At 39.0% G+C, this 26155-nt stretch overlaps 1 protein-coding gene across 1 annotated transcript in view; it reads left to right on the top strand.

The window, feature by feature from the left end:
* Positions 1-679: 679 nt before the first annotated feature.
* Positions 680-26155, top strand: part of LOC126191545 (coiled-coil domain-containing protein 25) — a 60259-nt gene continuing 34783 nt past the window's right edge. The window contains exons 1-3 of the mRNA XM_049932453.1: positions 680-850; positions 930-977; positions 13223-13314. Of these exons, the coding sequence (XP_049788410.1) occupies positions 826-850; positions 930-977; positions 13223-13314 (165 nt within the window). The 5' untranslated portion in view covers positions 680-825. The remainder of the gene's footprint in view (positions 851-929; positions 978-13222; positions 13315-26155) is intronic.

Genomic DNA, 26155 nt, shown 5'->3' on the forward strand with positions numbered 1-26155 from the left:
TGCATACCTACTGGCGAGGTAACCCTTCCTCACTGAAGACCAATGGACCTGATGCTACCCTACAGCAGCGCTTTGGAAAATCTACTTGAAACATTGAAGGAGAAAATGGAAGATGTACCTCTAGAATCTTACAGCATTGGCGATATGATTGACCGAATATGGACAAAAGGAAACTTCGAAATGAGACACGTGATCACCAGAATGGCAGTCCATGATTTCCATTACCTTATTTGCATCAACACGTCATATCACGAACCAAACGCAATTGGTGATTGTAAACTGTGTAATCAAATATGCAAACGTTACTATATAGAACTCTATGCCAAAAGAACACGGTCAGTCAGTTACTACGCCAATCACAAAGTGTAAAAATCTCGTTTTGTTTATTATTGTCAATGTACTTTTAATTTGTATGGCTATTTGGATGCAATATTTTATTGTTATTTCCTCTGATCAGCCGAAACTGGTTGCAACCGTTCATTGGTCGCAACTCAAACAGCTTACACGCTGTCACAAACCACGCGATCTGGGAGAATGACTGCGTGTGCATCGAACACATCCACGTGGTTATACCCGTATTTCGAAGGAATCTAACCTAGTTTCGGCTTGTTGCTCGAGTATATTTTGTGGTCGATGTATTGGTCGAAGTCAGAAATAAATATACCTTTTGGTTGATGTATGCTACTGTGTAAGTGCTATCTTTGCGTTATAGGTGTCACGGTGGTGAATATGATTTTAAGCACGTGAATGTTTGTTGTGTGGAGTGTACTGTGTTTATTATTTAGGCGCAGTGTTGTCAATTTGTGTTAGGAGAGTAGAAGCACAATGGTTTTTTATTTCACCAGTAACGGTAATAGTTTTAAAAAAGATGAGCGTGATTTAAGAATGAATATTCTTCCGTTGCTTATGAAATTTTATATTTTTTCCAGTCGTGTCACCACCAGTGACATTGTTTATGGGAATAGACAAATTCGAAAGTAAGTATCTTTCATATTAGTCATTTTAATGTCTCACTCTGTTTTGTAAGGACATGACTTATTGACTTATGCCGGGTATTTTTCTTGGCGACTACTTGTAATGTTGATGTTGTGGTCTAAAAGAAGAGTCTGGGCCGGTAACGGCATAAAGCCGGAAAATCAAATACAAATAAAACTCCGAGTCGTACAGCAACTTATTATGTTGATAGGTTCGTGGATATTTAATACCACGCCATTAATAATAGCATGTGTATATAGAATCGTAGGACATGTAATGGACATTCGTTCGTGACATAAATTCATAGGAAAGGGTGATCAACTACGTAGCTTAAACCATGTTTAATACTAGTCGCCGTGCGCGTTCAGAAATTTCACCTGGAAAACCTCTCGTGATTAAAAGTGAAGTTATAACGGCTGTTAACGTCTCATATTTACGACCGTGATGGATTTCTTAGCATTCGTCACGGTCGTTGCATTTATTCCGTTCAGTACCCGAGAGTTTACTTCAGGTTGCATCAAATTTAGCGATGAAATAGACCTCTTTTGCCCTTGGGCATTACGGTCGACACTTTTTTGTACATGTGTAAAACATAGTTTTTTGACCTACAGCTTAGTTTAGTTTATCATCATCCTTTTCATCACGTATATGATATACGAATCGCCGTAATAGAGCACAGCATACCCATGTAAGAATTCTCTAAACTAAATTATAATAAATATAGAAATAACATTTTACGACATAATCGGTAGAGTGAACAAATGTATTGCTGTTATACATGCTGACTTAAGAAGTAAATAATGATTTGACACACGTGCAGTACACTTTGAGAATAGTTAGAAGAGTGTACAAACAAAATATAAAATTTACAATGAGAACAACATGATTCAAGTGACAATGGAGAAAATACAAATATTTGTTATTGATTTAGGAATTCAAAATATTCATCTGTGTTAAAAAAAATTATTAAACAAGTAAATTTCTAGTTCTGATGTAAACTTAACTCTTCTTGCCCATATTCCCTCAAGGCAAATTGACAGAGCATTGTACAACTTTATTCAATAATGACTCACATTTTCGAGGTTTTGTTATTCTTGCTCTTTCTACATGCGGATACTCACTGATACACATATTGTAGTTATGGAAATCCGAATTAATACAGGCACTGCTCACATGTGTTGTTGTATACAGTACACTTGAATAAGTACCAAGATGATACTGTACTGTAAGTATTTTTGACTGCACAGGTAAAAACTTGGAACTAGTCTGTGGAGAGCTGTGTATAATAATTCTAATGACCATCTTCTGTAATTTAAAAATGTCCTAAGTGAGATGTTAGATCCCAGAACATTATACCATGAGATGCAATAGAATCGAAATAAGCAAGTAGCCTACAGTGATCTTGAACATTGTGTACTACAAACTCTAGAAGTTATACTCAGTTCAGAACATGCAGAATTGAATAATCTTTCAGCTCAAGTCATAATCAATGTGCATACTCAAAAATTTTGTAGTCCGAACTGTTGTAGCCCGAGGTGAAGGTTAAATTGTAGGACATAATTTGGTTATGAGTTGGCGAAGGCAACAAATGTGTCACGACAATAACTTGTGGTGGTATTTTATACAGTGCTCATTTTGTAGCTAGATATGGTTCCTGAAGTTTCTAATGTGTTTGTATTGATAGAAGAAACCTCCCTTGCCAAACCCTCCATATTCCTGTGGGGACTCAGTACTTGTTAGATAAGTATGAGCAATTCTATGATAAAGCAGGTGGCATAGTGGTGGTTTGGTGTCTTTTGATGTTGTTAGGGTGCATTTTATTCTTTCTCTTCAGCATGTGCCAAGAACATATTAACATATTAATGAGATCCTAGATAGGAGGAAGGATAGCAACAGTTGTAAATTTTTAATCTGTTCATTGCAGAGTGATTTGAGCTCATCAGTAGCTATATTCATTGCTATATGAATAAAAGAATATAGTGTGACTCAGCCATTAAAATATAAATTAATACCAAATCACAACTGCATCAGCTTGTAAACTGTAATTTTTGTACCATCCAACTTATGATGGCTCATAGGAAATAAAATCGTACATCACACTACTATACATTACAGACAATTAACTTTTAAAATGAGCTTTCCGCTTACAGTTCTGTGTAGCTAACCTTGGCGTGTGACATCAGTAGTAACTAGTGCCCTCTTTATTACAGCTATTTGTATTCTACATAAAAAAAATTATTTAAAAATTAAAACATAGTAGCCTTAAATAAAATTACAGTGGTATTCTTAAATGCTGAAATACTTTCAGTAATTATGTTAAAACCAGAAGGAAGACTCACTATGGGTGGCACAAAACAAAATACTAATATTTGTTTTTGTAGAAAAACTAAACTCAATACTGGTATTAGTGCTTTTCTCAGGAAAGCTCAGTGTGTCTGGAATTGGTTATAAATGCCTGTTTTCATTGTACTTGTGATGCTTGACTCTGTAATTACATTCCACCATCATATGCACAGCTGTCCTGGCTGTTTGCAGACACAAGCAAAGGTTGCCATGCCCTTTTATTGTCTGTACTGTCTTATCAACGAATACTGCCCCTCAAATCTCTCCACCGAGCGAGGTGGCGCAGTGGTTAGCACACTGGACTCGCATTCGGGAGGACGACGATTCAATCCCGTCTCCGGCCATCCTGATTGGTTTCCCGTGATTTCCCTAAATCGCTTCAGGCAAATGCCGGGATGGTTCCTTTGAAAGGGCACGGCCGGTTTCCTTCCCCATCCTTCCCTCACCCGAGCTTGCGCTCCGTCTCTAATGACCTCGTTGTTGACGGGACGTTAAACACTACTCCTCCTCCTCCTCAAATCTCTCTTTGATCTTAATGCACCTATCTGAACAATATGGCAGAAACACTAGCTTCCATCAAAGCAAAATTCTTTCTATTCCACTCCATTGTTCAGCCATTTTCTTGGGGTCCTTCGCAGTAGCAAAGACCTAACTCTGGGATTACGTCTCCTGCCTTATATTAGAGAACTGAATAATATCTCTCGCTTCAGAAGATTGTTAATGACTGAAACATCATCATCACTGTTAGTGACATCTGCGGTAGTACAAGTACTGCAAGTATTATCTTTATTAGTTCATATTCAGTGTAATTTGTTTGCTCTGACGCTTCAGATACTCAAATCATTTTAATATTCATTGTCATGTTAAGCTCTGTATGCGTGAAACCCTGATCGGATATAAGAGAGGACCTGATGGGCCTGATCAGTTCAGGTAAACATGTTATACATTTTGGATACATATCCACCCGTCTGCTTTGACCCATGTCATTACATGAGCATGACAGCAAACAAGAAAATACATCGAACAACCAACACACACACCTTTCACAAAAAAAACTAAACAAACTAGTGGGACAAGCATGGGAAATTGGGTATTTTTGGGTGGGACAAATTAAATATAAACACACGCCACTATACCAAATGACAAAAAACACTAAAATAACGAGACATCACAACCTTCCCAAATTCCACTACACATAAAATCCACTGGAATCGATCACTTCCCTTGAACTATATACGTCAACAGCAACTATTGATACCACACTATAAATCTCAAAACTTTCACTACCACCACGCTTAATCCTTTATTAGGGACAACGCACTGTCCCCCATCATCGCTGACAACCAAAAACTGTTGACCTTGTCAGTCATATCCATACCTACCAAAGACATAAACAAAGCAGTTTACCAAAATTCATACGATGAACAGAAAAAAAATTACAATAACGTTGACATAACAAAACCAAAATCGTTAATTCACTGAAAAATATTCCGCTGAAAGCATAGTCACCACCAATACCATACACGTGGAATGCTACCACGTAAGTGAACCCCATACGCCACATAACGCGCTACCCATAAACGCACCACCAGAGAGAACCGCCAACCGCAACAATACCCCACCTATAAACATGCCACACACGCAAACTAAACCAAAAACATCACCTAACACACAACACATAAACCCACCACCGGAGAGCACCACCGATCACATCAAAACGACACGTGCAAACACACCACTCTAACAAACTAAACTTTGCGCCATCTTGACGTCACACACCACAACAGCCTTACGTCCACGGGTCAAAGGTGACGGATGGAATCGGATGCTTCAGTTGACCATTAATTCTTGCAGCTTGGCTAACATTATCAAAAGTAACTTGCATGTTTGTCAAGTATGAACCATTGTTAAGATCTCAAAGAAGTGCAACATGCAAATTAAAATATGGATACTTATCATTCAGTGGAAAATCGAGGATGAAATGTAACAACATTATGAAAAGGATAGCTGCGGAAAAAAAAGGTTTTTTTAAAAATGTTTTGTGACAGCCTCTTTGTTGTGCCTATCTGTGACTCAGCATCTCCGCTATGTGGTGAGTAGCAACTACCCTTTTCATAATATAGATACTTATCACTGTTTATTATAGAAACATTTATGTAACTTGGTTTGCTTTTCACAATACTACAGATGCACACACTCTGTGGCTACTGGAAAACTTGGTTCGTAAGCTAAGAATTTTGTTCTCATTTCAAGAGCCGTCACACAACACTGTGTCAAGCTGTACCTTTGAGGTATTGTGTGTCCTTCTTTGGACCTTTGAAAGCCCCTTATTTTTGCTAACCAGGCGGCTTTTGAATAGCTCCCAAAATTTGGTGCTTCTCATTGTCGCCTGCTCATTGAGCAAGGTGGCGTAGGGAGATCACTGATAGCAAAATATCTCGATTTCCTCAAGGTAATTAAACAAACTGCCGTCATCCCCTCTTTGCAGCAGCTTCAGTTGTGAGGTCGGATCAGGAGGACCATTCTCTCAACAAGATGGGCAGCAATAGTTGATTTTTAACTATACCCTCCTCTTTAATGCCATATGCTTACAAAACCCAATCCCAAGCCTTCTCCCAGTTTACACTGCATAACAAGCATTGCAATTGGGACATTGTAATTTCTATACTCCTGATTCACGGAGAAAATTAGTTTTATGTATATTATTAGGTAATGCATGACCAAGTTTAGTTAGAGTGATAATCTAAAATAACATAAGTGCAAGTATTGTTTAAAAAAAAAAAAAATCCTATGGTGTGTTTACCCTGTGCTTGAAATTGGTGTGGAAGGTTCTCCAATTTCCTCGATCTAAGCACCAGAAAGTCACATACTGAGGTTTGTGGCATGGAAATGTAACTAGCAAGCTCAGTTTAACTGTTAGTTGTCTTTAGTGCCAAGTGCTCAATAAAGATGATTTGACTTACCAAACGAAAGCGCTGGCACGTCAATAGACAAACAAACATACACAAACATACACACAAAATTCTAGCTTTCGCAACCAACGGTTGCCTCGTCAGGAAAGAGGGAAGGAGAGGGAAAGACGAAAGGATTTGGGTTTTAAGGGAGATGGTAAGGAGTCATTCCAATCCCGGGACGGAAAGACTTACCTTAGGGGGAAAAAAGGACAGGTATTCACACACACATATCCATCCGCATATACACAGACACAAGCAGACACTTGTAAAGGCAAAGAGTTTGGGCAGAGATGTCAGTCGGGACGGAAGTACAGAGGCAAAGATGTTGTAGAAAGACAAGTGAGAGATGAGCGGCGGCAACTTGAAATTAGCGGAGCTTGAGGTCTGGCGGATAACGAGAAGAGAGGATATACTGAAGGGCAAGTTCCCATCTCCGGAGTTCTGACTGGGAAGTATCCAGATAACCTGGACGGTGTAACACTGTGCCAAGATGTGCTGGCCGTGCACCAAGGCATGTTTAGCCACAGGGTGATCCTCATTACCAACAAACACTGTCTGCCTGTGTCCATTCATGCGAATGGACAGTTTGTTGCTGGTCATTCCCACATAGAAAGCTTTACAGTGTAGGCAGGTCAGTTGGTAAATCGCGTGGGTGCTTTCACACTTGGCTCTGCCTCTGTACTTCTGCCTCGACTGACACCTCTGCCCAAACTCTTTGCCTTTACAAATGTCTGCTTGTGTCTGTGTATGTGCGGTTGGATATGGGTGTGTGTGCGAGTGTATACCTGTCCTTTTTTCCCCCTAAGGTAAGTCTTTCCGCTCCCGGGATTGGAATGACTCCTTATCCTCTCCCTTAAAACCCACATCCTTTCGTCTTTCCCTCTCCTTCCCTCTTCCCTGATGAAGCAACCGTTGGTTGCAAAAGCTTGAATTTTGTGTGTATGTTTGTGTTTGTTTGTGTGTCTATTGAGCTGCCAGCGCTTTCGTTTGGTAAGTCACATCATCTTTGTTTTTAGCTGAAATGAATCTGTAATTAACAGATTAAAGAGTTACATCCAATGCTGTTCTGCCTACTATCCTGTATGTTCTTCAGCTTGAAGTAATCTTTGCAAGATGAGGCTGTTTATTGTGCTTCAAGATCAAGTTTATATTGATGACTCAAGTACAAAAAAATGCACAATGTTTTACCAAGAAGGGGAAATATTCAAGGATGTTTATATGGAAGTACCATACTATCTTCTAATAGCCTAATTTTTCTTTGAGGTTACAAGAAATGATTGCATTTCTTTACAGAGGTGCTTGGCAGTGTGTGTGAGGAGGATAACAACAAATTCAGTTCAAATTTTGGGGTTAGTTGAACTCTTTGATACTGTTTCAACTTGCATCCTGTCTCCTTTCACACACAACCTAGATGTCAGGCTACACTACAGATCAGTATGTCACCACAGCCTACATTCCAAAAAATAGTATAGACCAGAACAGTTACTGTTAGTGTTCCATTCTCTTTATGATAAGATATATTGTGGGTTAAAGTTGACGTACATTGTCAGTAGGTTCAGCTGCCTAATGTTTGTGTCATGTCTTATCACTGAATGCCCACATTACACAAAACAAATTCCAGGCTCCATATTTTCTCTTTGCTGGCCGGAGTGGCCGTGAGGTTCTAGGCGCTACAGTCTGGAGCCGAGTGACCGCTACGGTCGCAGGTTTGAATCCTGCCTCAGGCGTGGATGTGTGTGATGTCCTTAGGTTAGTTAGGTTTAATTAGTTCTAAGTTCTAGGCGACTGATGACCTCAAAAGTTAAGTCGCATAGTGCTCAGTGCCATTTGAACCATTTATTTTCTCTTTGTTATTGATACTCCAAAGAATGAGCATATTACATACATAAGTAATACTGGTACGGTGACTGATGACCTCAGATGTTAAGTTCCATTGTGCCTAGAGCCATTTGAATCAATACTGGTATGTTCCTAAGGAATACGCCATAAAATTTATCCAGTTCGCAGTTCAGTTTACTTTGTGACCGCTCTTGACTTTATAAACTTTGTAATACAATAGCAGAAATGCCCAAAACATTACATTAACATATACTCTATACTATTTTAGATTGCTGTCTAGTAAACTTTGTGCTTTAACAGATGTAAGCCAACATAGAGGGGGTCTCTGTTTAGGAATTTTGGAAATGGTTGTGCACAACTTTTGCCAAAAACTGATTTTTTAATTAAAAAAAGAAGCAAAAACTATCAGTAGATGGGTATATGATCACAACACGCCATGTTCCACCTCCGTAGCTACGTGGTCAGTGGGGGTGAGTGCCATGTGGAGGACCTGGGTTCAATTCCCAGTACTGCTAGGAATTTTTCCTTTGTGGGAAAACTGGAACCGGCTGCCAGGTGAGTGGTGTGCTGACACCCACACCCCTCCATACGCATGTAATGATGTGCTTGGTGGGGGATGACATGGCAGTCAGTTGGAACCAATGGATACAGCAGGGCCTTTGGACAGAGAGTTATGTGAAAAACAACTGTCCATTTTCTCAATATTTTAGTTATGAATTATCCTTTTGTTATTACTACGAGGTGCGACAATATAGTAATGAGACAGATGTGAAAAAAATGGTGCTTACTGTTTTAGTCAAGTTTAGTGTTGTCTCCTTCAAAGTAGTTCCCTTCTTATTGCACACAGTTTTTCCAGCGCTTCTGCCATTGATGGTAACATTTGTGGAACTCATCTTCTGTAATATCCTCCAAGACCCTCATCACAGCTTTTTGGACATCGTGTGTTGTTTGAAAATGGTGTCCCTTGACCGCCGTTTTGACTCTTGGAAATAGAAAAAAAGTCGCACTGGGTGATATCTGGTGAATAAGGTGGCTGTGGTAGTACTGAACTTTCTTTTGAGGAAAAAAATTGCTGTACTGACAGATCAGTATGGGATGGTGCATTACCGTGATGATGATCCCTTTGAGCACCATTGCCAAGTTTGGCTTTTTGTCTCTGGATCGTACTGAAAAAACCAACTTGCAACACCAGTGATAATACGGCTCAGCAATTCTGGATTGATTTCCGTTTGCTCTAACAGATCGGCTGCCACATTTTTTCGTGTTTGTCGCTGTTGTGGTGTGAGATTTTTGGGGACCATTTTTGTACAAATCTTTCTCATACCAAGATCTTCAGTTATTATTAGACGAACCATTTCTTGATTGATATTCAGTTCTTCTGCAATCATTTTCATGGATAATCTTCAATCAGATCGTACGAGTTCATGCACTCTGGCCAAGTTGACATCTGTCCGCGAGGTTGATGGTTGTCCACTGCGGCCTTCATCTTCAACATTCGTTCTGCCTTCACTAAACATTTTATGCCAACAAAAAACTTGAGCCCTTGACATAACCTCCTCTCCAAAAGCCTTCTGAAGCGTACTGTAAGTTGTCGTTGCATTTTTACCCAATTTAACGCAAAAATAAATGGCATACCGTTGCGCAATATTATGCAGTTCCATTTCCGTGATGAGAGACACAAACGTGTTAACTTATTACAGCACGACTCACGACAGAGCAGTTGTGTCAATGTGCTGCTTGGACTAGAAGCAGCTTATAGACCAAGGTCAAAGATATTGTGCCTACACAAGCCTGCAGGGTTGCCACATCTTGCAAAGAAAAGCAGTCTCATTACTTTATTGTCGCACCTTGTATATATAAATCTTTTCATCCATAGGTCAGTCATTTTTAAAAGCCTGTACTCGCCAGTTCCAAAGTGACATTGTACCTACGTCAGGATTATGAGCCAACAGAAATTAGTCATACGTTACTTGCTGCTTTCAGTTCCTGCCTACTTGTCGTAAAGCCAGTGATGTAGTTTTAAAAAACCTCCCATATGAAGCATTGCCAAATCTATATTCCATTCTTCCAAACACTGCAACAAAAAGTTTCACTGTCTTCCCCTCACCCTTCTACTCTGGTCCTCTTCACTGCACTCCTCCCCTCTCCCTTGCTTTAGTTTCCCCTCTTTCCTTCCACTGCCCCCTCTTCCTTCTGCACCCTTCGTTTTTCTTATAGAGTAATTGTATCTGAAATTGATCCTCCAAGCCTTGGAAAGATTTGGATCATTATGAAGAGCATGTTTTTCTGCCACAGTGGTCAAGGGAGAGATTTCCTTTGTGAACACTTAACAATTCTTTGTACCTGTGACTTGGTCTCGGTCATATGCATCTTCTTCCTTTCTTCTATTATTTCAGATTTTTCTGCCACACTTCTGTATTTGCTGCCACAGTATTTTGGCATAGAATCTTCTGGCCATCTTCAGGTGTCTGCTGGCAGAAGTGTACTGAGGAGTTCTCTGGCATAACCAAAGATTGTGGTACCTCTGGTTGATTTTGACCTGTGATGTCATTAATATGGTGGACACACTTATTTTGAGCTAATACAATATGGTGACCATGACTTTACTCATTACACATGTGAACAGACACAAATAATACAAAAAATATTTAACTGCAGAAATAACATGAAACTAACAGGACAACCGTGAGAATTTGGAAGATTTTGGGTGGTGTCAAACTAAATGTACAACAATCCTAATAATGACATACCATCCTAATATGACATACCATAACTTATACTAATAGAACAGTCAAGCACATATATACGCAATAAAAAGTGCAAATAAAAAAACTGGCATTGAAAATTTCGCTTGATCTATATAGCTCAAAAGAAGTCCATGATACCATGAACCCAAATGTACCTTCAAAACCTGGTACTGGAAATTTCCTTTGATCTATATTGCTCAACCGAAGCTCATGAGGCCAACAGACAATGACTATCATTGAAAATGTGACCTGACCAAAATAACAACTCACTCCGTGATACCCACCAGTATCAACTAATAATTATGAATTTTATGTAACAACGCAACCCACAAAACTCATAGAAAACTACTTCAGCAACAGTGGAGGTACCAAATCTCAAAGAAAATTATACGTGCACAACTTCCCCCCCCCCTCCCCCCCACATAAAAACATAACTAACAAAAAATAACATCAGTCATAATGTGGGAAAAACATTGTCCCAACAATACACACTATCTCCACCCCACCTTGCACTTTTTTGTGGTAGGATGATTATATTATCATTCTTTTAGCATTTACAATCTGTCAAGGAACAAAAGTAAGAATGAAAAATAAATCTTGAAGCTTGGTTCTTTGTTTAATATGTATTAATCTTGAAGATAAATCAATTACATATGTGCCAGTAAGCCTCTACATAGCTGCATAAATTGCCAGTTCCCTATCCCCAGTATTCTTCTAAGTAGCCAGTCTCCAAAGTGTCTGTTGCTCAAGTGCATGCAGTGCTGTGGGCATCCCCTGTGGTGAAAGCTGCCCTCATTGCTATCAAATTGAACATCTTCACATCGTAAAACTGCAGAAATGACACTGACTCACACAGACCACGAAGTGATTCTGTAACTGGATTCCCTTCCGTATCTAACTGGAAACTGTCCTGATTGATAAGGGCCACAGTGCTCTGTTGCCAGTACATGACAGGAGGTAGCCAGAATGACTGTTGAAATTTTGTGTCAGCAAGTTACAGACATCCAACAGTTTGCCCAAAATTTCATGAAATGATCTTTAGGGGGGAAAGTTTTAAGTTTAATTTACACATTTAAGATGTTTATTATTACTTTTTTCAAAGACAGTATTATCTAATTATATCAGAATTTTTATATTTTCTTTTAACGAATATGACATAGATGCATGTAGGGTAAAGATGCATGTGAGAGGAAAGCAATTGTACTATTAACAAATTACAAAATGCTTATTTGAGTAAAGCTCCAACAGACTAGAGAAGAGTTGTCTCCAAACTGAATTTTTCTGTCAGTTATATTTGTCATCTTAAACATGAGATAGCTAAACCTAGCGATACGAGACATGTCCAGAAAGTAAGTACTGTTTCGGGGAAAACACCATAGAAAAACGTTTTTAAATTTTTTTTTTTTTTGTCCCCCCCCCCCCCCCCCCCAAGGAAAGAGTGTTTCTGAAGATTTTTTCCTATATTCGTAGTTTCACCTCTGAGAAGGAACTCAATAAGCAGAATGCCCTGTGTCACTGAACACAGTGGTTTTTTTTTTTTTTTTTTTTTTTTTTTTTTTTTTTTTTTTTTTTTTTTTTTTTTTGCCGACAGTGTTGTTTTGAATTTTAGATTTTTGGGAAATCGAGAGTGCCTCCATTGTGACATGACAAACCCAAGTTTTGTCATCGATCGCAATTCTGTTTTTGAATTCATGTCCCTTGCCACTGTATTGGGTCAGAAATGTCAAAGCATTGCCAAGTCAGTTCATCTTGTGGACAACCGTAAGCATTTTTGTAACCCAATAGGAGCACAATTTGTGAAAATTTAAGTGATTTGAGGCAATTTCAGGCCGAGCTGTTTTTGAAGTTTGTGGAAACTTGTCACAAAGCATTCTTATCCACTTTGTGCTTCATCGCGAACATTAGTTTGACCATCATTTAATTGTTTCACCCACTTTCTCACCATTTCATGGATCGTTACATTTTTTGCCACAAATCTGTACAAGTTGGTAATGAATTTCAGCTGGTTGAATATTCTTTGCATCCAGAAACAGTATTACAGAATGCACTTCACAGTTGGCAGGTTCAGAGATTGTTTTTAACATTTTGAACAATTAGTAACAAACATAAACACAACACAATCCGGCTGTAAAGGGGTAAGTGGAAAGACAGTGAATCAGAGACACAATTTCGAATATGCTAACTGTGATGCTAGTGCTGTAGTGGTAGTAGAGCAAAACTACTTACTTTCTGGACATGCCTTGTATTAACTATCCTTGTGACACTTGCTAAGTTTACAAGATTCATGACTTTGAAGCAGATTTCCTTCTTGTACTAAATAAAAAATGCCATTTCAATAGCAAATATTGTATTTTTGTTTTTCAGATGAAGACCTCATCAAATGGGGATGGCCAGAAGATGTGTGGTTTCATGTTGACAAGGTTTCATCTGCCCATGTGTACCTAAGACTCCACCCTGTAAGATATTCCACATACTATGTGACGTAATGGAAATGATGTATCTATGAGCACTGCTTTGAAACCACTGAGGTGCATATACTATCTTGAAATATGTCTTTTATGACACATGTTCTTCAGCATAAGGGGTCTTAATTTTTCTCTAATGTAACTATTGGCAGTGAAAAATTTATGGTGATTTTCCACTTCTGAAATTGATTTCAGCAACCTTCCTGTAGTGGAGAAAAATTTATTTTATGAAGTGTGAAGTGATTTGGACCCAGTGGGTTACACGTGTGCTGTATTGATTACACTTTCAGTATTGCCAAAATGCTCAGCAGTGTTAGATGATGAAAATGTTAAGTGAGGGCTGTTGTCAGAAAAAATAGTTAATGGTACTTAAGTAGACCAAAACAGTTTTAAATGTAGGATGATCGACCTCTCTTTCTTGTGTGTATCTCTTCTCATCATTTCATGTTAGTCTTTTTGAGTGAAGAGTGAGAGAATAATCATTATGGACCATTGCATGCTGAGCTTCCCTCATTTATTTTTCAGTGTACAGTTTCATGTACAAATTAAGAGCGTGTTAGGTATTCATCAGCTTATTGTAACATCAGTATGGAGAAGACAACAGTAAGAGAGAAAATCACAGATTTGATCGATAATGTAGGCACTTTTGGACCAGTGTAGTACAAGCCATTAAAAAAAAAATCAGAATAACAAAAAAAGTAATTCTACCAATGTGAAAATAACAAAGCTGAGAGGAAGCCAAGGAAATGACTAGAAACTGGTAGTTACTAGAATGGAGAGATAAGGATTGACAAAGAGAGATTGGCTCTTAGAGCACCATCCATATTATGCTTTTTCACAGTACTTGTGAAATGGAGCCCCGAAATGACGTTCAGGATTAATTTATATTTATGAAATAAATAAGGATGGAAAGAGCATGGCAATAATATGTTCACATATGAAAGTAGCAATAGAATAGTCTGCAAGGTTAAGAAGAATAAGAAGTAAGGTGACAATGATGCTATCATAGGACATTGTACTTAGAACAACTTTTTTTCCCTTAATGCCAAAATGGAAACTTTAATTAAAACTTTTCATTCAAGTGGGAACTAATATATCCCACTTGTTTTGAACTTTAAATGCACTTTGCTTGGTAAGTTAATGGCTGCTCTTACAGCTTTTTATTGTGCTTGTAATTGTATAAATGAACTGATCTTGCGGAGTATATTCCAATTAAGAAAAATATTTGATGTTAGTGAAGAACCGTTTATAGATGATTTAAACATGGGCATAAAATGTGACGTAAGTAAATTTGCATCTACATCTATATACAGGGTGTTACAAAAAGGTACGGCCAAACTTCCAGTAAACATTCCTCACACACAAATAAAGAAAAGATGTTATGTGGACATGTGTCCGGAAGCGCTTAATTTCCATGTTAGAGCTCATTTTAGTTTCGTCCACCTACGCTCAATGGAGCACATTATCATGATTTCATACGGGATACTCTACATGTGCTGCTAGAACATGTGCCTTTACAAGTACGACACAGCATGTGGTTCATGCGCGATGGAGCTCCTGCACATTTCAGTCGAAGTGTTTGTACGCTTCTCAACAACGGATTCGGTGACCGATGGATTGGTAGAGGCGGACCAATTCCATGGCCTCCACGGTCTCCTAACCTGAACCCTCTTGACTTTCATTTATGGGGGCATTTTGAAAGCTCTTGTCTACGCAACTCCGGTACCAAATGTAGAGACTCTTCGTGCTCGTATTGTGGATGGCTGTGTTACAATACGCCATTCTCCATGGCTGCATCAGCGCATCAGGGATTCCTTGCGACGGAGGGTGGATGCATGTATCCTCGCTAACGGAGGACATTTTGAACATTTTTTGTAACAAAGTGTTTGAAGTCATGCTGGTACATTCTGTTGCTGTGTGTTTCCATTCCATGATTAATGTGATTTGAAGAGAAGTAATAAAATGAGCTCTGACATGGAAAGTAAGCGTTTCCGGACACATGTCCACATAACATATTTTCTTTCTTTGTGTGTGAGGAATGTTTCCTGAAAGTTTGGCCGTACCTTTTTGTAACACCCTGTATATTCTTCAAATTACTGTGAGGTGCGTGAAGAGGGTACATCCCATTGTACCAGACATTAGGGTTCCTTCCTGTTCCATTCACGTATGGAGTGTGGGAAGAATGATGCCACTCTGCGTGCAGTAATTATTCTAATCTTATCCTCATGATCTCTATGTGCGCAACATGAGGGGATTGTAGTAGATTCCTAGAGTAATCATTTAAAGTTGGTTCTCGACACTTCGTTAATAGACTTTCTTGAGATGGTTTACATTATCTTCAACAGTCTTCCAGTTCAGTATTAAATGAACCTTTGACCATTCGCACTGCCCTCCTCTGTATATGTTCAATATCCCTTGTTAGTCCTATCTGATGTGTGTCCCACGCCCTATCTGGTATGGATCTTGCACATTTTAGCAATATTCTTGACCCAGTTACATGAGTGACTGATGATAGACGGACTGCACTTCCACAGTACTCTACCAATAAACTGGAGTTCCATTTCATATCCCTACGAAGTGCTACAATGAGGTATTTGTATGAGTTGGTTAATTCCAAATGTGACTCATTGATATAGTCATAGACTGCTTTTTTTTATGTGGACAGTTTTACAATTCTGAACATTTAAAGCAAGTTGCCAATTTTTGCACACTTTGAAATCTTATTACGATCTGATGATCTTTCAGACAATACTACATTATAGATTAACTGCAGCATCTGCAAAAAGATTGTGGTTATTATTGCCTGCAAGGTCTCTAATATTCAACATGAGCAGCAAGGGTCCTATCACACTTCCCTGGGGCACACCTGAAGTTACTTCTACTTCTGATGATGGCTCTTCATCCAAGATAATGTACTGCATCTCCCCTGCCAAAAAAATCTCAATCCAATCACAAACTTCACTTGGTACCCCATTGATAATAATTTTGACAATAAGTGTAGGTGTGGTATTGAGCCAAATACTTTTCGGAAATCAAGAAATACAGCATCTACCTCTTTGCCTTGATCCAAAATGTTCGGTGTCATGTGAGAAAAATACGAGTTGGGTTTTACATGATCGATGTTTCTGAAATACATGCTGGTTGGCATTGAGGAGGTCATTCTGTTCAAGGTACCTCATTATGTGTGAACTCAGAATATGCTCTAAGATTCTGCAGCAAATCCATGTCAAGGATATTGTACAGCAGTTTTGTGGATCAATTCTACTACCCTCGTTATAGACAGGTGTGACCTGTGCTTTTTCCAAGAGATGGACACAGTTTTTTGTTTGAGGGATCTATGATAGATTATAGTTGGAAGGAGATGAGTCTGGTGGGCTATAGAAGGATCCAGTTATCATTTTATCCCCACCCACTGGTACTGAGTCTTGTCCAAACAATAGTCTTGTCCAGACAGTCTCATCAGTTTCTATCTCAGTGGATTTTATCTTCTTGTCTGCTGTGACAAATACACCACCTCCATCTCCCGTTTGTGTATCCTTTCGATATACACTTAAATTTTTCCCAAAAGTCTCACTGCTACCAATTTTAGCTTATAACCAGCTTTCTCTACCTAGTATTATGTGAGCTTCACTGCTTTTCGTGAGCACTTCAAACTCTGCCACTTTTTTGCGAATGCTTCGGCAGTTTACATTAGGAATTTAAATACTGTCAACTGTGGGGGCCATTTCTCTCGAACTTACACTGATACTTCTGAGTGTCCTACAGCTGTCATTATCTGGATTGGATGGAGAGTTGCCTAATCTGGGGGGGAAAAAAAACCCTTGTTTGCACCCCACACACATTCAGCTACCTGACTAGCCGCCTCTGATGTTTAGTGCACACCTGACCTATTTTAAGGGCACCGCACAGTTCTTGATCCTATGGCGCAAGTCCAGGAAGTTGCTGTCTAGCTTTCCACAGAACTGTCAATGTCTCTGGTTCAGTCCTTCCACTCGACTCAGAATGAGAGGGCCACGATCAGTTCTGAAGACAATGCTGAAAATTGTGAGCTTTGTTGAAACTCTACGTGCAAGGCTGGTCTTCTCAGCCTTCTCTACCAGTCGCTGGAATGACCCGAGAATGACCTTGGAGCCCAGACAACAGACATCGTTTGCTCCAACGTGTGCCAAAATCTGCAGTTGGTTGCACCCTGTTCTGTCAGTGGCTTTCGAAATAGCCTTTTCAACATGTTGAATGAGACCCCAGACATACACACTGAGTGCACCTGGTATTCTTTCCTGCTTTCCTGTCCCTTGCTGCCATTTCCCTGGGGGATACCATTATTTGCTGTACATTTGAACTGCCGATAGTTAATAGACCCTACCCCTTTTGTGTTTGCATCCTCCTGACACCGGATAAAACAGATTTAGTTTCAGTGAAGGAATCTCAAACTTGTTGGTCAGGGGGATCGGTACGAAGGACCCTGAGTTCTCCATAGTTCCTGCCCACCATGTACAGGATGCCTAGGTATACCACTGACACATTGCTCACAGTCAAGTGAACAGGTAATGACAGATCCTGTCCTTCTGCAGAGCAGACAGCATACAGGCGAGGATAGTACCTGATGGTTCAGGTATCACGGGTACACAACTCCTAGGAGCTCTTCCAACACACTGATTCGCAGCAGCTGCCAATCATTAGACAGTAGTCAGGGTGATTGCTAGCTGCTGACAAACTTCAACCAACTCATCCCATGTTTGAGAACAGCATTCACAGTAGGGCTGCATTTTGGCTGGCCCAGTATGTGTTACAGGACAGTGAATAAATAACTTTAAACGAAGCCTGCTGATTATCTTTTCACCTGTTGACCTAAAAAAAAGTATTAATTCTCTTTAAGAACTGAAGCAAATACACAAAATGATACTTCTAACATGATAACTGAAAAGCTTGTGGTGAAAATTAATGGTTTCCCTGAACATTTTGAGGTTAATTATAGTCTATAGCAAACTCAAAAATAAAGTTAATTTACAATAAATGTAGATAATATATAGGAATACTCCTCTTTAAGGGAAAACTAGATGTAATACAATATGTTAGATAGAAAACCTGCTACAGTAACTAAAACTCAAATGATGACACTCTGCAAATTGCTTGTAGATTATGCAGAGGACAAAGATAGCTTCAGAAAATTCTCAAAACTGTATGTTTATTTGCATTTATATACAACAAATTCAGATTATTCTTTTATGTGAACTGAGAACCACAAACACTGATTTGCCATTAAATAAATTACGTATCCAAAACACACGTACTGGTAACTTTTGAAAATATAGTTTTGTAAGTGTCCGACAATTCTCAAACTAACCTATTTCTCACGTAATTGTACAATGAAATTAGAGAATGATTGTTGTGAGTGAGGATCAGCTTACTTTTCTCAAAAATTTTAAAAGAGCACAATTAAATTTAAGCCTGAAATTGACAATAACAGTACTGGTTTATCGCAGCACTTGTAAATATTTGAAATTTCAAAATATATCACAATACAGAGTGGTATAATAAATGAAAGATTTGCAGAAGCAATGTGAACTGTAAAATATGCAAATCTAGAACTTTAAATCAGCATATAATCCTGTAAATGCAGCCTCACATAAGGGAAAATTCCTAAGTCAGCTTTTATTTATAAATAAACATCCATATTGCATGGATTTTTCACCAAGCTGATTTTGTACATACTTTTACACTGGCATGCCGAAGAAGAACACTGCAGTTTAAGTTTATCGCGATCAAAATTGCTAGAATGTGCAGCACCAACAAAGCACATTTTCTGCCTGTTGCAGCTAACAATGTTACATACAATCAAATTATAATGTATTTCATATGTGTTGGTCTTTGTTTTTGATGATCACGTGCAAATCTATATTGTGTGTGTATAGATGGGTTAAATGGACAGTCAGTAGTTTTGTCTCCATGGAAACTTAAAGAGTGCTGTGAAAGTTAATCTATATGTTGAAGTTGTTTGGTAGCTGTCACCAGTTGGCAGTCTTAATTAGTTAATTGAAGTTTGAGAACAAGTATATTGTGCTGTTGTGGTAAAAATATATACAACAAACTTGAGAACTTCATGAAATTATAAGATGAAATTTAGGACATTTTCCGTATTGAAACAGAGAAGAAGAAGGAAGAGGAGGAGGAGGACATGAACAGAAAGTTCTTCTGAGAGATTAAAGTATAACAACCATTGTTTCATACCAGACTTGAGACATAAGAAAATAAATTAGATATATTTCCACAGTTTTCATGTGATGAGAGGCAAAGTGATAGAGTCTGAATCATGCTAGGAGAAGAATATGCATGCCCTAAAGACTGATTGCTCTATTTTTGGTAAAGGTAAACCCCTTGTGACAGAAATGTTTCAGGAAGTTTGTTTCAGATTAATATATTTTCTTGTTTTTACATTGTTTGCAATCGTTTCAAAAACAATAACCAGCAAGGATGTTATTGAAGACTTGGTGAAATCGTAAAAAGTAAATGCAGCTGTTGGTCAGTAACAAGTAGATGAGTATAGTTGTGTAAAATATCAGGCCTAATGCAGTAGTGTCATACAGCTGATAACTATAAACACTATACGTGAAACAGCTTTTTGCAATAGTTCTGCCACTTTCCACATTTTACAAGAATATAATTGATATACCTTCACTCATGAAGTGTACAATTTCAGAGAGCATGTGTCCATAAAATTCACAGGCCAGCTTATAGAGGCCACGTGCGTCAGCCCCCTGGCACTGTCTGGTGAGCCTGGTGGCATAATTTAAGTGATCGCAAATGAGTGCTTGGCATATTCTTTATGCTGATTGTCCAGTAACTGTTTTTAGTGCTGCACACAACCTGTATCTTACGTGTTGTTGTATAAAGTACTATGTTCGTTAAATGGTGCTTGTTCTTGTTACAACAAACTTGGTGATGAGCTCCGTGTGTTGGTATCAGTGCTAAATGAGCCGCCAAATATCTCGATTGAAGAAATACTCCAACATCTCATGTCCCAGGGGCGAGCTTTTGCGGAACAAGAACAGGCTCTCACTGCTGCTCTCAGCCAAGTGGTGTCTGCGTGTTCGTGGCAGGTTACTCTCCTGTCAGTGCAACCGTTGCCCTTCTCGTCTTATGATGGATCGGCTGAAGATTGAGGTTTCTATGAGAAACAGTTATACCAACATTTCCAGATTTTTTGCATGGGCACCGCAAACCTGTGTAAGGCATCCTTTCTTTCCTGGCTTTCACCACACATGTATCAGGTGTTGTGCGAACTTGCGCCTTTGCAAGAACCGGCCAGCTTATCATTTAATGATATGTGCAAGCTTGTCTTAGCATATTACTTTGACAGAACACATGTCACTGCAATGCGTGTAGAATTTTACCATTCTGAGAAACGCCCAAACCAGTCTTTCAAAGCCTGGGCTGCAGAATTAGACGGATTGAGACGTTGTCATAAATTTGTCACTAGTACCCATCACGAATCCTATGCTGATCACATGGTCCGTGATTTTATTATTCGTCTGACTCCAGATAGAGAAGTCTGTGAAAAAGCACTTTAACGTGGGAATCCGACACTTACGAATGTGCTCAATATGGAACTAGTGCATTGAAGTGTCATGGGCCACAGGCAATCAGATTGCTGTGTATTGGAAGTTGCTCAGTCAATCCCTGCTAGGCATGCTGCACGTGTACAGAATTGCAGTGGTACAACAGAAACTATTGCAGTGGTACAACCTTCAACTTAGCATAACAAGGGGCAGTGTCGATTACGTCAATGGCAGCAACAGGCCTCGGCACAGCAGTGGCTGCATCCCTCCTTCTGTCTCACTCACCCTGCTTCGTCTAACATGAGCGTGCTGTGTGCCCCAAGCATTGGGCAGTTTGCAGCATGTGTTGAAAGAAGGGTGACATTGCATTGGTGTGTAACAGCTCTTCAGACGTAGCGGACATGGTAATACTGATGGACGTAAACGGTATCTCTACAATAACTGTTTCCCTGAATAAATTGCTTTTGCTTGCGTGTGTTTAATAAACTGCTAAAAATGCAAGTGGACACAGGAACTGCTGTGACTTTAGCAAATGCACAAATGCATGTGGACTTGGGCTCTCCTCTCCTCACACAGAATTCACTCAAGTTGTTTAGCTGCAATAAATGGCAGATTCTGATCCTAGATCAGTTCTCCACTCCTGTATCTTAGAAATCTGTTGTTCACACTCTCATCTTTGTTTTTGTGGATAATTCCCATACCACAGACCCATTCCGGTTAGATGCGTTCAGTGCTTTCAGTTTCTCCATTGCCATTGAAGTAAATTTAGTGTGAGATCAAGTTCCATATCAGCATGTGGAGGCCATCTGCTCTGAGCTTTTGTCACTGTTTTTCCCTGGGCTTAGTTGTACTACCAGTTTTCAGGCCAATATTACCATGAAAAAGTCTGTCCGACCTTGTTTTTCTGGGCACGGCAGGTACTTGTCGCATTTCGCAACTATGTCAAGACCAAATTAGACTGTTTGATGTCGCTCGTTGTCATTCAGTTTATTTCTTCCAGTCATTGGGCTGCACCACTGTTCGTTGTTAGTGCCACAATTGATGCACAGTCTGTCATGGATAGATACCCTTTGCCCAGCCCTGACTAGCTGATCACAAAATTATCGGGTGGACACAACTTTTCCAAGATTTATTTGTCAGAAGTGTATCTCCAGCTCACTTTGATTAGTCCACTATGCACCTTCACGTTGTCAGTACACTATTGGCCTATTTCAATATCATTCAGCACTGTCATTGGTGTTTCCTGTGGCTCGTAATCTCAGTGACTTGAGAGATCAGTGTTTTTTCCCTGTACCCTGTATTTTTCTGTACCTAGTATTTTTTGTGTATACATGTATGTATGTATGTATGTATGTATGTATGTATGTGGTTTTCCTACCCGTAGAAGTGAGGAGTGATGTACCTTCACTCATGATGCATGCGTTTACAGAGGGCACATGTCCATACAATGCACAGCACCTGGGTCGGCCCCTGGCGTGCTCTGATGAGCTGCCAGAAACATCATTATTTAAGTAATCACAAATGAGTGCTTGGCCTATTCTTTACACTGTGTTACTGTTCTCCAGTCAGTGTGTTCAGTTCTACGTACAACATAGAATTTGACATGTACTTGTAACTTGATACAATAATGTGTGGTATGCATGCCACCCAAGATAATCGTGTAATGATGACAGGTAGGAAGGTGAAAAATTTACACTGCAGGACAAAAATCTTTGATCACACATCACAACTGTGGATTTGTGGTTAAAAAAAGGGATTTTGTTTTGAATATTTAGCACACCCCTATTCTGATAATAATACAAGAATAAATACGTAAAAACTAAGCACCTTTGTTGTGTATTTGACTGGTTGTTCACACAGAGGAATGCTGATGAGTATCTGCAAGAGCCTGACGAGACCTTACCGAAGGTGGTTTTGTTTGAATAGGCCTCATTCCTTCAGCTGTCTTCGTAGAAAAAAGTTTTCATTAGTTTACAGTACATTGTGTGCAGCTAGTAGTGTGTCTGTATACCTAATCAGTTTGATACCATATTACCTCGTAATGGAACGGAAGCAGGGGACTAAAATTGAAATACACGCTGCTATTTTACCTCTGCGTCGGAAATGCCATTGTAAAAGGACAATATCAATTAAAGTTGGCACAGCCCAATCTACAGCGGTGTACAAATTGCAGCGATTCAAGCAAACTGGTGCTTGCAATGGAGGACATTATACTGGGGAGAGCAATTCATATGTGTACAGAGTAAATGTCAGAGGACTCATACTGCCTGCAATTCACTAACAAGTAAATAGTATATGAGAAAATCCAACTCTTGTCTCAGCAGTGCAATGCTACCTTTGTGAACAAGGTTTAAAAGGGTGCATAGTGACCAAAAACCTTTATTATGCAAACAGAATAAGGTAAACTGATTGCAGTGGGGATAGCATCTTAAAAACTGGAGTGTGCAGGCTGAGATGTAATTCATGGACAAATCTGAGTTTGACGTATGTGGAAGCCATCATCTAATGTTTGTTCATTGACTGCTTGGAGAATGTATGAAAGTCGGTGTGTGATGGCCAAGGTAAAGCATGGTGGAGGGTCCGTCATAGTGTGGGGATGTTTTGTAGGTGATAGTTGGTAATACAGTGAGAATTAATGCAACATAAAGAAGGAAGGATATCACATGATACTGATCAACAATGCAGTTACATCAGGCAAGAGACTTAGTGGTCCTGGGTTTGTTCTGCAGCAGGATAGTGATCCCAAGCATTCCTCTAAACAATGCTCAGAGGGAACATCAGTAGGAAACAGAAATGTTGGGAACTGGAGAATATGATTTGGCCAAGTCAGTCAGTTGACTTAAATCCCATTTAACTCTTATGCGGTGAACTTGATTTTGGGGGGGGGGGGGGGGGGGGGTCAGAAAATTGAGGCCATCTAATACTGAATATCTATGGAATGATTTATCTAATACTGAATATCTATGGAATGATTTACAGACATGTTGAACTTCAGTATCCGCAAAAACAGTACAAAATCTTATCTCCAGAATGTCAAGAGTTGGTGTAGCAGTTCTGAGGGCAAAGAGTGGATACTTTGAAGAGACTAAAGTCCAAGCAATATAGTATTGTACTGAATGATAGAGAGAAAATATTTATTTTGTTTGTCTACTTAGTTTATACAGTGTATTCATAAATTGAAATAAAGTATATCTTTTTTTGTTGTCAGTGATTGAAAACCTTTGCGTAGTAGTGTAATTAGCAGTTGCTGTGGACAAGAATAAATTTACTTAGAAATTACTCAGCAGGTGTACAAAACAATGTGCATAAAAAGTTTTATATACACACTATGGATACTAGCATCCAGTAGGTTAGTAATTACTCATGGTGCTCTGATATTTGAACATGGAGATGGGTAGTTGTCTCGGTCGAGCATTGTAAGAAAAGTAGACAAATTCTCAGGAGTCTTGTAAAACCACTAGGGAAATGGTGAACTGTGCTATCCTCTGTTGCTTGAGTCTGCAAATCAACATAGTGTTAGTGTAAATACCATTCTGAAGGAGGGTAGTGAATGAATAAGCTTTTGATTGATATCTCAAACACTAAAGATATCTGTGCCTCAATATTTGTTTTACGTGGAACATAGTCCCACTCTGCAGGTCAACTTCAGATTGGAAACGGTGATTCATGGCATACCTTGCCATGCATTGTTAGGTGGAAACATTATCTTCCCAGCAGGGCAGTCATACTAAGGACACTGCTATAAATACTGTAAATGTGGTCCATGTACAGGAGCTGAATACACTTTAGTCTACTGGTTTAATTATGTTGAAATTTTGTGACATATATTGGAACCCAACACTAGTAGGAAACATTTTGCAAATAAAAGTGATAATCAAGCCAATTTCAGAAGCAAAACATTTACTACATAATTATTGAAAAATGTGTGTAAATTATTTAAAATAGTACTTTTGCAGAAGGAACAAGATATGTTCTTATGTTGATGCTTAGTATGAGAGTGTACACTGTTTTTGTTTCCCATGCCTGTGTTTGCAAACACAACTTGCAGTTCAGAATTTCCAAACTTCTATGTATATTAACATTATTGCAGTAATTCCACCCCCCCCCCCCCCCCCCCCCCCTACACACACACACACACACACACACACACACACACACACAAAACCTTCAGTGTCAAATTGCCTTTGTGGTAGAACACATTTTTAACCATACATGTTCAGTCAGTGATGGCTTGAGAATTTCACCGTAGGAACCTTTATAAAAAATAAAACTAAATAAACCTTACCAAATACTTGAGGTGAGTCTAAATTTGACAGTTGCTGAGGCATGTCTAAACTGGATGATAGTTTACAATTTTATTTTATTTGGCATCATGTTTAATTTCTAATTGTTTTGTGTTGTTCAAACACAACAACTTCCACAATCTGTGTTGCACGTTCTTGTTAACACAGTAATTCAGCTCTTACACAAGCTCCAAAGTCATAAGAATGTAAGTGTCCAACTACATTTTACACTTATTGTACAAGAAGCTAGAGCAGAAATAGGTGAGAAAGGAAGCAGTACCATAAGGTGAAGGCATACTACGCTTTTGGTGACACAGTTAAAAGGTTCTGTTCGTAATGAACCTTAATAAAAACATTCACCCCACAGAAAATGAGTGACATATTTTTCTCACTATTCGTAATGGCAGTAGTAACCCACAGAGAAGTGGAACTATTACTTTGCCGTGAAATATTTCAGGGTTCAAAGGACACGTCATACATGTTATATTTCTGCTTTTGAAAATAATAATTACAGTAACAAGTAAGTTTTTGCATGGAAATATTCCTTTAAGTATTCTCAGTATGTGCTACAAGTATTATGTGTAGCGCAGCTCTTACACCAAAACAACTCAAATGAAATGTCCAAATTTTCCTCATTTGTTGTTTGGCACTGCTGGACCACCAGATTGTATGTATTTTATTAGTTATGAATAGAAGGCTATACCTCCATTTATGGCTCAGCCTATTGGGCTGAATGCAAATCATCTGAGCCTGTTGCCCTCAGACTGTGACGGCTTCCTTTATGAGAAACACATTGAGAAGTACTCAAGTGTGTTGAGACATACACTCTCATTTTCCATTCCTACTTGCACAGTGTTCTGTTTACCATGAGGTAAAATTATAGGGAGATTTAGTTTTAGAAGAGTTTCCATCTTTGAAGGGAACTCTTCATTGCTGCTTGGAGAATAATAAAATAATCATACTAAAAATATATAAAAAGAGTTAACTGCAATT

The sequence above is a fragment of the Schistocerca cancellata genome, chromosome 6, assembly GCF_023864275.1.
Source record: "Schistocerca cancellata isolate TAMUIC-IGC-003103 chromosome 6, iqSchCanc2.1, whole genome shotgun sequence".
Taxonomy (NCBI): Eukaryota; Metazoa; Arthropoda; class Insecta; order Orthoptera; family Acrididae; genus Schistocerca; species Schistocerca cancellata.